The 15,456-nt window shown below is 35.9% G+C and overlaps 1 protein-coding gene across 4 annotated transcripts in view; it reads left to right on the plus strand.

Moving 5' to 3' along the window:
* The window catches only part of ACAP2 (ArfGAP with coiled-coil, ankyrin repeat and PH domains 2), a gene marked incomplete at its 5' end in the record, with an annotated part of 57,733 nt that overhangs the window by 15,252 nt on the left and 27,025 nt on the right, over nt 1–15,456 (plus strand). For 2 of the 4 annotated variants that reach the window (XM_072408197.1, XM_072408200.1), the window contains 9 exon segments: nt 883–936; nt 4,213–4,271; nt 5,021–5,204; nt 6,108–6,152; nt 8,091–8,186; nt 8,628–8,702; nt 10,392–10,504; nt 10,814–10,834; nt 14,442–14,493. In XM_072408197.1, the coding sequence (XP_072264298.1) occupies nt 883–936; nt 4,213–4,271; nt 5,021–5,204; nt 6,108–6,152; nt 8,091–8,186; nt 8,628–8,702; nt 10,392–10,504; nt 10,814–10,834; nt 14,442–14,493 (699 nt within the window). 4 annotated transcript variants of the gene reach the window in all.

Below are 15,456 nucleotides of genomic sequence, written 5' to 3' on the forward strand. Positions count from 1 at the left end.
TGAGTGAAAATCCAAGTTGGTGCCGTTTGCAAGGACTGTTCTAGTGACAGCTGTGATGTTTGTCAGTTTATGTCCTGGTGACCACTGTAGAAATTACATTTTGCCAGTGGGATAAAGAATACAGCAAAATAAACCCACTGAGGTTTAACCTTGGGCACCTTCTAGACGGTATATTAAGGTCGGTGATCTAGCTTTTCTTTATGCAGGAAAGTAGTACTTGCTGGTCTATGTCCATCTTGCTCCCAGTGTTAGACTGATATCACTTCTCCATATATTAGTGTCTGACTGACACTCCTTACCCTCCTTTTTCCAGAATCAGGAATTTTGTAATGGTAATATAAACAGATTCCGGTCCTTATAACAGCTGTATTTAAAATGAGATTTCCAATAAATACGGCGCATATAGTGGTCTTTTACATCTACCTGGAATTTGGTATTAAATCTACCAATGCGGAATAATGCGTTTGCTAGATCAGAATTTGTATTTTCCTCCTCATTGTGCCTGTTTGAATCTGGACCTCATCAGTGTTCCAGTACTTTAGTTCTTTGGGAAATGTATGACCCTCACCCTGTGCAGCCAATATTGATGGTTAGGGGAGCGGGCAGGGGGTGCATAGCCCTGGGGGAGGTTTCAATTTTGTTATAACTGGCATAGGAGTTTTGGGTGCTGCAGTGGCAAAATGAAGGTGCATGGTAAAGTCACAAAGTTCAAAATGAAACAACTAATCAGGCCTTTATTTGTATTCACATTTAAACATTGACTGTTGCCTCAGTGTACTACCCATTAATGGCAGTAAGGCATTATAGTTCTTTCCTGAAAAAATGTGCAGCCTTGTATTTTACTTTAGTTTTATTTTTAGCTTATGTTTTTTTTTCCTGCAGAGTAGCCTGACAAAGTTTTCTGAAAGTCTTGAAGAAATGATAAAGTTTCATAATGTAAGTACATGAAGGAAGTGTTCAAAGTTGATTCTAGTGCAGCTAGTATGTTACAGTTTATCTAAGGGTAGTAAAGTTCTATGTTTTATGTAATGCAAAGAATTTTATATGGAATAATATATGGAAAAGAATTGTTAAATTTATGAATATATAACCTCTTACATTTGTATTGTTTAACACTGTTTTGTACACAGTGGAAATGTTTAATATTAGTTACTTAACACTTAGTGGAGGGAACTCAATATATGAAGATTTTCCATCTAAACGCTAAAATCTAGATGTATTAAAGTACCTAATCGGTGCCTTGAAAAGAGTATCCCTTGTCCTTTGTGAGGCGCTGCAACTTCTGACTTCTAGACCCAAAAGATTTGGAGTGAGATCTGGCAATACCACTACTGTCCTGATTTCTACCTCCATTATTCTGTGAAACCTAATTTCCTTATGCCACATCTTGAATACAGATGGAGAGGTAGAGTAAGGACAGTCATCAAGGATGTAAAGTGTGTTCCTGTACAGAGATAGAGACCTTTGCACTGAGACACATTATGGAAAAATCATGGAAAGTCATTGAAATTGAAGTAAGGAGATTCTGCTCAGAGCATGATGAAGCTATACTGAGTTATTCTATTCTTACATTGTGCCTATAGATAACAGAGCGCTCAGTGTCCTGCTGCAGAATTTCTCTATCCCTTCAATTGCTGGCATTGCCCTTATGCAGATTCATTTAGGGATTATAAATAATCAGTGTAATAGTAATTGTTTTCAAAATATTGGCATCTGACATATGATTGATTTGCCTTCATAGGATTGTTGTTTCACTTGAGGCCTTTATTGTGTACAGGTTTAACACATGATAATGTTTCCATTCATTCACACAGTTTCATAATCTGTCTGGAACAAGATTTTAGGGGGTTACCATCATTGGAAGGAAAGTTTTTAAAATTGTATACAAACCTTTCTGAATTTCTGAAGAAAATCTAACCTATTTCTTTAGAATGTAACTTTTGCAGTACACATTTTTTTGATCTGTACAGACTAGCAGCTGGCGTTTGTCTTGTCTTAGATTACAGCATGTGCTCATCTTTATAGGATCAGGAGTGGATTAGTGTACATGAGTATGTGCCAAGGTTTGATTTCTTCAATGAGGCTGAGATCTTAAAAGGCTAACTATATATAGGACAAAAAGGAAGGATTTTGAGGAGTTAAATTAAGAAACACCTTCTATAGAAAGATTGCACATTGTTTTGCATTTATTATTAGTAACCAGGGGTTTCATCTGGTTTGAATTAAGTTTTTTTTTTTTTTTTAATTAAACTGTATGTGTCAGTTAAAAAATTAGAAATATGTCTTCAAATTTTTAATCAGTATATGGTATGCAGCACATCATAGAAAACAGATCTGATTACAAGAATATATAATTAAATATATATATTATATGACAACGATCATCCAAAACAATAAAATCAGGAACAGGTGGAGTGAATAACATTGATTATCTCATTACATTGGCACGTGTCAAAGTGGTAGAATATATTAATTGGCAATTTAACAGCAAGGTTATAAAGCTATAGGCCCTGATTTATTAAAGCTCTCCAAGGCTGGAGAGGATACACTTTCATCAGTGCAGCTGGGTGATCCAGCAAACCTGGAATAGATTTCTTAAAACTAATTTGCTATTTGTTAGCAAATGTTTTGAATCCTGAAATTATGGACCAGATCCATTCCAGGTTTGCTGGATCACCCAGCTGCACTGATGAAAGTGTATCCTCTTCAAGCCTTGGAGAGCTTTAATAAATCAGGCCCAATGTGTTTGAAGCAGGAACACGGGGAAAGGCCAAGGATCTAAGTGCTATTGATAAAGTGTGATAGTTAGACAACTAGGCCAGAGCATGGCTGCTGTATGCATTGCAATGGTTAGTAACTAGCAAAGGTGGTCCAAGTAAGGGAAGCTGGTAAATAACCAACAGGGTTATAGGGTGCCCAAGGTATTTTGATTTGTGTGGTGGAGGAGGGGAATCGCCCATATGCTCCTGTTCCACAGATGAACTACTTTAGCACAAATTGCAGAAAAACATATACCTGTCAAGGCAACTTATCTGTAGCCACAGCCCAGTGAAAATGCCCATACCTTTCCTTACAATGAACACGAGTGTCAGAACAGTGTGATTTTAAATATAGGAAAAACTGAAAACCTCTGTAAGGTTTCTATTGCTATTTCTACACTAGGTCACTATTATTCATCCATTACCTTCTTGTCTTGGTGTCAGATGACAGATGTTCTAACCCAGGGGTGGGCAAACCTTTTTCAGTCAGAGGCCACAATATAAAATTTGAAAGGAGGGCCGGGCCGATGGGAGAGTGAGTGGGGTTATGCCATCATGACGCCACTGAACGTGACGTCATGATAGCAAAACCCCACCCACTCCCCTATTGCAGATCTGAGCCTGTCATGGGAGAGTGGGTGGGTTGTGTGCAGGGACATAGCCTGCCCACCTCCACGTGCCCCGGGATATCAACGGGGGACGTGTTTAGTAGCTCTGGCCAGTGCACCACCCCCCACCCCCAGCGGGGTCCTTCTCCTGACCTTGCTCAGGGTGGCACCAGCCAGAGAGATGGAACACCAAAAGGGCCAGGGAAACAACCGTATTGGGCTGTATACGGCCCGTGGACCGTAGTTTGCCCATGCCTGTACTAACCCCTACTCACTTATGTATAAAAAAATATATATATATATATATTTTTTTTTTTTCTCAAATATGTAGAAAAAAAACATTTTCATTGGAGTTAGTCTTTACCAGTTTTTAACCTACACAGGCAAATGTATCCTGAAGTCACTGCAGTGATTAACAGGATTATTGTTTGTTGGCTTATGCGGACATTGGCTTGATAATATGTATCAAGGAAAAGGAAAAGGAAATCCTCAGTGGAATTCACAAAACGGAAACTGATAAAACTTTACTGCTGTTATGATGGTACTTGCTAGATGTTTTCTGTGTATGTGAGACACGTGTGCTATTTATCCTGTCATGACAGTCAAACATCAGGAAGCTAATTACATTAATATTCTCCTGGAAACTCTCTTTCCCTCAAGGAAAAAAGAGTGAAAGTCTGCACTTGTGGGTTTTCAGATGGGGAATACAACTGCACAGGCCGTTCTAGAGGTTAAATATGTATGTTAAAGTGCCTTGTCAATCGTTCTTTTTCTGTGTATGACTATAACGTGTGAAACATCTGTGAGAACTATTTCCTTTATGTGCTAATGAGATATTATTTCAGATCCTGTTTGACCAAGCCCAAAGATCAATCAAATCACAGCTCCAGTCATTTGTGAAAGAGTAAGTTGACTTTGGTTACCTCTTTTGTGATAGATGTATTATCTTTTTAAACGTTTCTTTCATTCAATGGGCTTTGTTAGGTGTGTTTACACACTTTACATAAACTAGCACTTGGCTTGACTAATACTGATGTCAGAATCCTGTTTTCCTTTCAGTATTTACCACTATAATTCTGTCATACAAGGGCCCCATTTATAAAGCTTCAAATGTATAAAGCACAGTAATGACCTGTTGATCATTCATCTTAACAGGTATGCAGAGAGTGGGACCCCCTTGATACATTTATCTTTTTATAATTGGCCTGGAAAGTGCAGGTGCAGTGTGGGGTAAACATTAAAGGGGGGGCATGATATCTGCTTTGCACAATAAATTGACTCAATAATGTTCGAGGAATCTAATGCAGTGATGTTTAAACTATATTCATTGAGATGTAAAAACATGATGCAAACATTGACTTGAAGTTGATTACTCATCCTATGATATGCCCTATTTCTATTTATTTTTGCAAAATCTGGAAGAGAGAGCTTTCCCATATTTCGATTTGACATTTAGTGCATCTTTTATAAGAGCATTATTTTTTTATGTATTTTGGCTGTATTATTGGAACTTTTTTTGCATTATAGTCAGTTTATTTTTTGATTTACAATAATTCCATTTATTATCGTTTTAAGCCTTACTTCTCATTTTTAAAGCAATAGGGTTCTGCTTGTGTTGATATAGTTAGTAGTGACACAGCTATGTCTTTCCAGAGACCTTAGAAAATTCAAAGATTCTAAAAAACAGTTTGATAAAGTCAGTGAAGAAAAAGAAAATGCCCTAGCAAAAAATGCACAGGTGCCACGAACCAAACAGCATGAGGTAGAAGAAGCTACCAACATTCTGACGGCAACACGGAAATGCTTTAGACACATTGCACTGGACTACGTTTTACAGGTAACACTTGACATTTACTGGTTTCCTTGTTCTCACACCCCTGTTTCACAGTATTGAACATTTTACAACATTTCTTGAGTAGTTTATACTGCATAGAAATTCCCTGATTATATTACTTTTAAGAAGTGTTTTAGAATTTCCTAGGTTGATGTAGAAAATGCTAACCTATTCACATTAGTTCCTTGTACATTTAGCACTGATGATTAAAGCAAACTACCTAAATAATTGTGTTGAGCACAGAGAAGCATTTTCACTCAGCTGTAAATTTGAAATAGACTTTGTCATACTGGCCCTACTGACCATTGGTCCAATTATGTGTCATTGTTAGCAAATATCCAGCTTGTTCTAGACATCTGTGAACTGTCTTATCTTCCAAAGAAATGTTTCGGATGATAAATAGCACAACTTTGGGAACTGTAAAGATGAAAGTCTACAAAGGCCAGATTGAAAAAAGAATTAAACTTAACTGCTAGGGCCCAAGGTTTTTCCATAATGCACAGATATACCTGCCAAAGCTCCCCACTTTAGCCTCCACTTTAATATTATAGGAAAAAAAATATCAGTAAGTGTCCTAAAGATGGTTCACACATCAAGTTGCCAACATCAGTCATAAGTTAGCCTAATATAACACATCACTCCCCTAACTTCCCCCTAACTTTTATTCTTTTTTCAGTTTTCAGTACATTTTGGAGAATAGTATGTATCTGGTAATTAGCTGCTAATGCACACCCTAGTGTTACATTACATAGACTTCTGCAGAGTTCTAAGTAAACATGGCCTTTACACTGATAACTGTTGATGTTTGTTCTATTAGTGAAAGCAAGTATATTATTGATGTTGCTCTAAATGCTATATCAATAATTAGCATACTGGCTGATGAACCTATTTCTTTCTTTTTTATAGATCAATGTACTTCAATCGAAAAGAAGGTCAGAGATTTTAAAATCTGTAAGTAACAATGCATCGGCCTGAAATGTATAACAGCTTTAGGATGCTGTATTACCTTTACTGATAAGTAAGTGACTGACTTTTTGTCTACAATTTCATAAAATGAAAGGATGATCATGAAGTAAATAGTTAGATTAGAAATTCTGCAAATTACTATTTTCTTAGAAAAAAAGAGTGAGATTTTTTTCCATGTAAGCTATTCTGGCCTTTTGTAACCTATCATAAATGTAATTAAGCCTTAATGATCCTCATGCATTAGTAGGTAACCTTTGATCTGAGTCGCTGTTTTCTATATCTCCTAATACACCATTGTAATACCACTGTTGCCATTTATATTGTTGCAGTCTCTGTCATAAAAATTAAATATAATAAAAATGCAGTTGTGTAGAACTGTGAACTTGAGCTTCAGTATTTCCACCATTACAGTCCTCAACAGATATGTCATTGGGTGGATCGAATCTCCACCATCTGTGAATGTGTTTACTATAGTGGCCAAGTGACAAGCAGTTTTCTCACCTGGAACACCTCTGCATAGGGTCCTCTTCCAGTCTTGTCAGTATGATATTCTTCAAGGTTATTTGACTCCTAATTGTTTTTTAAATGATAATTGTTGTTAATTTGTTCTGAAAGGCACACTTTAGGTGAAAATAAATGCTCATTTGAACAAACCATTAAACATGTTTTTCTTGGACAGCCCAAACGGCAGTTATGATTTGTGTAATGCCGTAACTACACATAGACACATAACTACAAAATAAATTTTTTCTCTTCTCTCCATCATAATCTGATAACTAGTTGCTTTTGGTTTCTGCACTCACTCCCTTTTGCTGAAATTATTGCTTTGTAGAATAACCAGTAATATTTGTAATCATTTATTCTTTTATTTCAATTCCTGACCTTTGTGTACTATATTGTAAAATTCTGTTTGAAACTTATTTGCTTCTTATCAGCCTGTAGTCTTTTTAATGCATTCTACTTTACTTCAGTTCATAGCAGAACGTTGATGTTAACAAACTACTGCTTTTATGCAGAACTTTTAGTCAATACTTCCCCATTGAAGTACTAAAAAAGTGTAAATCATCCCCAGGGATTTTTTCCTTTGGTTATATGCAAAGTACTTTGTTCCGAGAAATGGTAATTGCAGATAATCATTGTTCCGTTTGTGCTCTGGTCACAGTTCCTTACCAACGTATCCCAGTAAGTTTCTGCAGAACGTACCACATGATATGCACAGTGCTTGTTGTAATTAAAACCAAATACACGTCAGAGTCAACTTGCAGGTTAATGGAACAGAAAACTTTTCAAAGTCTGTAATCCATTCAGAACATGAACAGAACTGTCTGTATTTTAAAAGAAATGGGGAAAAGGGTATTTAGCTCTAAAATGGTCAAATGACTTACCTTTTGTCTATCATTAGATTGGTTTGTACACTCAATAATTCTCTAGGGAGATGTAATGATTCTGCAATATTCCCACATGTACTGTGCACTTTTTCTGTAAAGGAGCAGCGTATTGATTTCTGGACATTCTTCCTGTCTGCAGCACTGTTCTGAGCTGTGGTGTATCTGTGGCTCTCCGGTATAAGCTGCAGCTGCTGCAGGAGTCTGACAAGCTGTCTTAGTTTCTTCCCCTCGCCTGCAGTACAGAGCTAATAAAACATAGGCTGTTTCTTGGAAGAAATCTGATCACAGGGAAATTTGTTGTAGGTTTTATTAAATTTGTGTTTTTAGGACCAGGAGAATGGGTTAGTACCAGTTTGTTGCTGAGTCACTGAATGCATGGATTTTGACTGTATTCCCAAGTTTTTTCTGAGGAGACCTGCAATGTTACCTGCAGATGATTGTTAATTTGTGCATGGTCTGCTGCAATGACTGCATGTTTATAATAATTTGTGCAAGGAAATTGCCTAATAGTTTTTTTTATTTGCTTTATTAACAGATGCTGTCCTTTATGTATGCCCATCTGGCCTTCTTTCACCAGGGTTATGACCTTTTCAGTGAACTTGAGCCATACATGAAAGATTTAGGCGCACAGGTAATTATTTGGCACATCTGCAGATAAGCCAAAATCACTGACTTGGAAGGGGATGAGCCAAAGCTTTGCAATGGAAATAGGGGCATGGAAACATATACCTGGCGTTAGGTTATGGATTTTGCAAATTTGTTGATGTTGAGTAGTTATCCAGCCAATAAGCCCAAACACTTAAGCATTTGTGAGCACAAACCACTGGTGCTTTAATCCATTACCAGCTAACCTAGTTAGATATACAATGTGTCCTCAGGTTAATAATAATTACAGCTTTAACATCAGTATTGAATGAAACTTACTTCTGTCTCGTGAACTCATATATTAGCCATTGTGTGTGTCATTCTGTTATTGCAGTATAAATGATCCAGAAAAATAAATGTCAGTACAAAATATACTGAATAATTAATTTTGACTAGCTATTATTTTTTTCAAATACTACTTTTGCAGTTGGAATGTCTTGCTGATGATGCTGCAAAGGAAAAAAAAGCCATGGAGCTTAAACACTCAACAATTCAGCAGAAGGTAGGTTTGATTTAAAGATGCAAACTAAATGCTCTGTACACACGCATTGAGCATTAATATGTAGAGGTGATTGCCTCCAGCTTGTATTTCCAATCAAGGTCATGGTTGCAGTAGAAGAGATCATTCTTTGAATTATTTATTATTTGATGCCAGCGAACAATACAGAGCTTTGAATACTAAGCCATCTACTTTTTTTTTTTTGGCTTTATGCAGTTCTTTGTTTTAAGAATGTATCAAATGTGATTCTTGAATTATGAATGTTTTTAATATGATGTTAGTTTTTTGTGAACTTTATACTCACCCACACTCATGTTTAAGTTGGTCTTTTTTGTATTAAGTATCTTAAAAATCTATTATGAAACAAAGCACAATATTTTCTGTGGGACATATCCATATGTAATCCATGGCATATGACATATTACAAGTTTAGTTTAGGATTTACTGCCTGAAAGGAGAATTTTTTTTTTTTGGGGCACAGGGAGGGATAAAACACTGGATAATATATAACAGCATATGCCTAGATTTAAGAGGATATATTCTTGTACCGGTCCAAAACTAAGATTGAAATTACAATGTGGCGGGTAAAAAAAAAAAAGATGAATAAACAGGAAAGGAAAAAGAAAAATTGAAAAGGAAACTGCACAGGGCACAAACTGACTGTAAGATAAGTCTACAGAGACAGCCCACCTACTGTAATAATTATACAGTACAAATTAGATAGTGTAGCCCCTCTGATTGTAATTTACAGTATTAGTTATTTGTATTGGCCAGCATTTTTTAGTAACAGTATAGCTTTAGATCATTAGCCACCTTTCTATGGGAACCAGAGTACTTCTTCACAGTCTAGTGATGTGTAATTTGCTAATAAATGTTTATAGATCGGTGTGGGAGCCATTCTACATGTAGGCAGGGAAGGGCATGTACAGGAGTAAGTGGCACCTGTACAAAAGTTAGTTCAGCAACGATAGGGTATTAATGGTGCTTCATATTGATATCTATACCTGCTGTGCTGTAGTATAAATTTGGTCAAGCATCTCCCTAAAAAGCATTTTTTTTTTGTTGTGTGGTGCTTTGATTGTTTTTTGTGAGCTGGTGGTACATGGAAATAGGTGGTCACACAGTCACACAATACTGTCATTTGTGACAGCCTTTCTGAATGATATGCAAACTAGTCGACAAGTAAACCCAGGAGGTATTTTTGGTTTGTATGAGTTGGCCAGTTCAGCTGCTGTACTATGCTTAGTCCAGAGGAATACATCAGCTGTTTTTATGTGCCCTAAATAATGTATATGGATGTTGGGTCAGATGTATGCAAAGGTTATTCAGGTGAAAACTACCAGAAGCATTCATCTATAATCAGGTGATAAGGATTTTGGGGTGTCCCCACAGCCAGTAGTTACTGTGAAATCTGCAGGTTTTCTATTACTGTGGCATATGTTATTTTAAAAATGACAGAAACATTTGGCCTTCTCCTGAACTGCTGCTTCTGCTGAGCTGGTATTGCAGCCAAGAGAAAACCTGAATCCCTGGCAGTGCTGAGGACTGTAACTTCCTTAATCCACAAAGTGATCTTTATCTTCATTTTCTTTAGATTGATGATTACTAGATTTTCTTTTGTTTAGGATTTCCTAGATAACCACATGAACATACCCTAACTGTTCTGTTTTTTGCTCTATCTTTTTAAATTAGGGCTTATCTGCTGATGATTCCAGTTACGAGTGCAATGCAGATGCCGAGAATGGTATTGTTATGGAAGGATACCTCTTTAAACGAGCTAGCAATGCTTTTAAAACATGGAACAGGTAATTTTGTCCATACTTTTGGCTTTTATGGCTAAATGTCCTTTTGATTCTGATCATAACAAACTCTACAGAGTGAATATGGTTACAATGATATAATTTAGAAAAACTGGATGAGACCAATGATCAGCACAATGGTCAGCACAGTTATACAATTCTGCATTTATTTGTATAATTTTTTTTTTTTTTTTTTGTAGTGCTTAAACTGCATTCTTGATTTCATGTCATGCTGCTGCTCTTATTTTGCATTTTTCATTCCTTTTCCTCCTTTCCATTATGTTTTAATCCTTCCCCAATTTTTTCACATGACAGGAAAAAGCCAGACCACTCCAGGTATCAATCAGCCTATTCTGTCCCTTTCATGTATTTCATGTGGCACGTTTCTCCTAATGTGAACCCTGTAATTGGCATATATCACTTGCAATGGATAACTCTCTTATAAATTTTAGAGAAAATAGATAATTGTTTTGTTGGTTTCATTCCATTGAAAATATGTGTTATAATTTAGCTAAAATGTTGACCTTAAAAAGGTTTTCCAATTTTAATCCAAAAGTGCATCACTGTTTCAGTCCCTTCTGTGTAGCAACATAGAACAGTTCCTTTTCTTGTACCTCCACCTTTTTCCTGATCGATTATTGCTAATGCAACCTTGCATCTTTTTCATCTAACAATCTACTGACTTTTCCATGGGCGTGAAAAATTAGCAACACTGACAGACTTGGGGATGGAAGTCCACAAGCTTAGTACAGTTCAGTGTGATCCCACTATGGCTTACTATCCTTTCTGTGTTGTTACTTTAGTGAGGGGGTCTGAAATGGCTTTACTTTGGATAGATATTTGAAATATGTTTTATATAAGAGAGCACAGAGCAGTTTGTGCCTGCTACTACAAAAACAAAAAAACCTGATTATTGAATTTTTATACTAATTTCATTCATTCACTGAGACGTCCCATGTGCAGATAAAGAAAACCTTCACAAATGCTTTAATATGTTCTTTCTATTATCTGCCAAAATACTTTGCATGAACAATGTGTAGCATTTTTAGGATCATTCCTGAAGTTCTTCCTTGATGGAACTACTTCTTGTCCAATTGAGATGTTCTCCATTGCATGTTATCTTTTCTACAGGGTTGCACTATGCTTGCTTTCAGTCCGTTTTGCCTTTTTAACTCTTCTGTTAAAGAAAAAATAAAAGTCTTTTCTATAAGCTTGTGATGTGTTGCATCCATTTTCAAAGCTTTGTGTCCAGAGTTCAGATCTCTTTTTAACATTTGCATGCTTTTGATTTTATCTTTTAAAGTGTTATGAGTGTCTGAAATATTAGGTGCTGAGTGAATTGAATCTTTTTATAGCTGATCATTTTATCATTGAGAGTTTATGCTGTGTGTTCTAAACCCAATAACACACACATAAGTGTTTCATGTTCAGTAACTTGTTCTAAAATAAATATGTGCAAGTTTATATCATTGTAATCTACAGTGTGCATACCTTGACTAGTGTATTAATCCTAGGTGTACAATCTGCAATGTTTAAAAATGTTTTGTCTGGGAATGTAAAATACACTATGAGCAGTGGTGTTTTAAGGGCTAAAATACACCGGCAGTTGTGAGGGAAGCAATTACTAATTCACAACCGCATATCCTTATGGCTTTTTGGCAGACGCCATATCAAACAATCCCTATTCAAGGCTTACTGTTTGGAAGGCCTCTGTACAGTAAGCAGAATGAGCTGTGTGGAGTGTGTAAATGGCACGTATAACACTTATACCTGCGGTCTCAATCCGCTTTTGCTTTTTAATATTTTTCATACCTTTTTTTTTTTTTTTTTTTTGTTTTTTTACCTTTGATAAAAATCTCACATGTTAGGAGGACTTGTGGAGGAAGCTGACACAAAGTGGTCTATTTATAAAGCTATGAATCTAAAATTTCACAAACTACAGATAAATCTTCCAGCATGTGTTTAAATATCAGTGATTGATTCCCAACCAGAGAATATTTGGTAACAATAATATTAATAGACCCAGAAAACCTTTCTGAGATATACAAGTGAAAGTTGGGGATATCTTCCCCTGCTTTTTGCACTTAACAACTTTGATCCTCTGTTCTGGTTTGTACATCAAACTGTAGTGCCCTCGTATTGACCCATTACAAAAAGAATTTTATAATGCAGTTCTCATGTGTTATAAAGTTTAGGAGGGCTGTATGGCATGTACTTATGATGCCATTGTGGTCACGGCAGAAGGGCTGCAGTGTTCTAAAATATGAAAAGAATCTATGTAAAACACTGGCAATTTAGGAATTAAAATGAGTCCTGGGGCTGATATATTTCCCTGCTGCTGGTATTCAATAAATACCTCTGACCACCTTTTGTCGTCAGATTTTGATTACACTAGGATTGTAACTAGGAAGCAGTGTGTAATGGAGCTGGAAACTTTAGCTGGTTGGTCTCAGGCCTTACCTACCAAATAATTCAAAGCATCCTGTTGATGATACAGTTCAGCATTCATCCAATATTCTGAATTACACTTCTTAGAACTGTACATTATTTTTTTCTGGCTGAACTAATTGTTATACTAGCCTTTATTCAGAATGTGTTGTCTGTAAATGGATGCATATTGCTAGCCCTTCCAGTTACACTTTCCGAGTTCATCATGTACACAGAAATTTGCTCTCCTTGTCTCATGTATTACTAATCCACTTAATACCAACTTCTTTGTTTTGTGATTGAATTTGATTTCCTCTTTTGTCCTGTGTCAGTATTTTCCTCTGTTCCTCCCATCCAGATTGTGATTCCTCTTCTTTTCCACAGCTTTATAGCTTTCCATTTCCCCCCTTGGGCTTCAATGTTTCCTCTTTCAATGTGACCGCAGAATAGATGATGGGGAAAAAAGCCTGAAGGCCTTCTGTCTTTCAGCTGTTGTCTTTTATATTTTTTTTTAATTTGTAAATTATTAACAGTGGCATGTTATCAATACTTGTTTTAAACGCAATATTTTGACTTGCTAGCATGTTAAAAAACTCTGCTTACCAGTCCTGGTTTCGTTAACTACACCTTCAGCAAATACAAAATCTGATCAAGATTTAGCAGCTGTAACAGAGGACTCCAAACCACATATTCCTGTTAGAGAATGGAGAGATCTCATCATTAGAGCTTCTGTAATCTAAATAACAAGATCGCCACATTCCTGTGATCCACTATGAATATTTGAAGTATCAGGACATCACTTTTGCTATTCAATGTTGCCACTTGTTACACCAACCCATGTAAATTGGCATCTGTAATTGATGTCTATTGATTGCTTCCCTTTCCATTATTTTGCATATTTACTTAATGCTGTGCAGTATTAATGCAATAGGTTAGCAGAGGAATTCTAATATCCTTCACTACTTTTCTTGTTTGAGTTAATTATTAAAGTTTAATGAAAATTATAATTTTACCTATAATGAACAAGCCAGATGCATAGTCCCATTTATTGAAGTGTAATTTAATATACAACCAATGCTTGTCTGAGTAAAGAAAACTGCAGCAGTTTACATTCACATATGAAAAGAACACGGACACACACATCATGGTTACCATGAACAGGATTATTATTATTTTTTTTTTTTTTTTGTGTGTCTGTGCTAAATTTTGTAATACAGATCTTGTATATAGCATTCTGACTTTCTAGGTTTATGTAGGTAATGATACTTTCTCCACTAAATTTCAGTAAGATGTCCTTTCAGCTTCCTTCTGTGCAACTTCCCAAGCTATTCTGCTGGTTTTTTTTAAGTGGTGGTTACCCTTTATACTATTATGTTATACTAATTGTTTGCATTAATTTCTTGTACTAGCACTGATAATTGTACAGCTTAATGGTACAGCTTAATATATTGTGGTTTTTCTTTCTTTCTTTTTTTTTTTTTCTTTTTATTTTTGTTTGTGTTCTTTTTTTATATAGGCGTTGGTTTTCAATACAAAATAATCAACTAGTATATCAAAAGAAATTTAAGGTGAGTTATTAAATTTTTTTTTTTTTTTTTTATTTAAACTTATTGAAGGATGTTTAAAAAAAACAGAACAACAATCAGGGTTATAACAAATACATTGACATAAAATATACAAATGTGTAGAAAAATATACATGGAATAAATAAAAAACAAAAGGAAACAAAAAAAAGGCATATGAAAGTATACTTATATAATATGGAAGGAAGAAAAAATGGTTACACAATCTCGTTGACAATACCTGAAAGTTTCCATTCAGATATCATCTATGACCACAGGGGGGGTCATTTTTTAACATGCACAAAGCATACTGGGAGGTAGGTAGACATAATCTGACGTTTTATTGAAAGAGACTGGTACTCTATAAAGGATTCCCATATTTCAAAAAAATTCCCCACCTTAGTTTCCTTATGCAGAGATGCCTCAATCCAGACCATTCTGAAAACATTTCCCAATTTTTCCTGAAAAAGCCCAAGTGTCGGTTGATTTGGGTCTAGCCATTTATGTAGTATTATTTTTTTTTGGCCACTAAGGAGAGGAGAGCTAATAAACTGCGTCTGCCCCTAGTAATCTTTGCACCTTGTAAATGTAAATGATAGGTACCTAAAATAGTCCGGGGTCAGTGGAAAATAGTTAATCAAATATGAAGTAATGTATTGAACCATTTTATTTTACGGAAGTTCCAAAATGCATGGTATGAGTCTGCCTGATCCTGGGCACACTTAAGACAGTTAGAGGTAAGGGCATAGCACATCAAATATGGCCGCTGTGGGGAGATATACACCCCATGGTAGATTTTGAGAGTCATTTCCCTGTACATCGCCGAAGGAAGGACTGACCACGTTGCAGAGAATGTAACAAAAATATCATCAGCTGATTTACTTGATCAGAAAATGATCAGACCATTTAACCAGACCCCGTTTTTCTGGTGGAGTAATCTAAAACTAATCTAATCGTTCTATAATTTTC

This window comes from Pyxicephalus adspersus, chromosome 4 (assembly GCF_032062135.1).
Source record: "Pyxicephalus adspersus chromosome 4, UCB_Pads_2.0, whole genome shotgun sequence".
NCBI classification, from domain to species: Eukaryota; Metazoa; Chordata; class Amphibia; order Anura; family Pyxicephalidae; genus Pyxicephalus; species Pyxicephalus adspersus.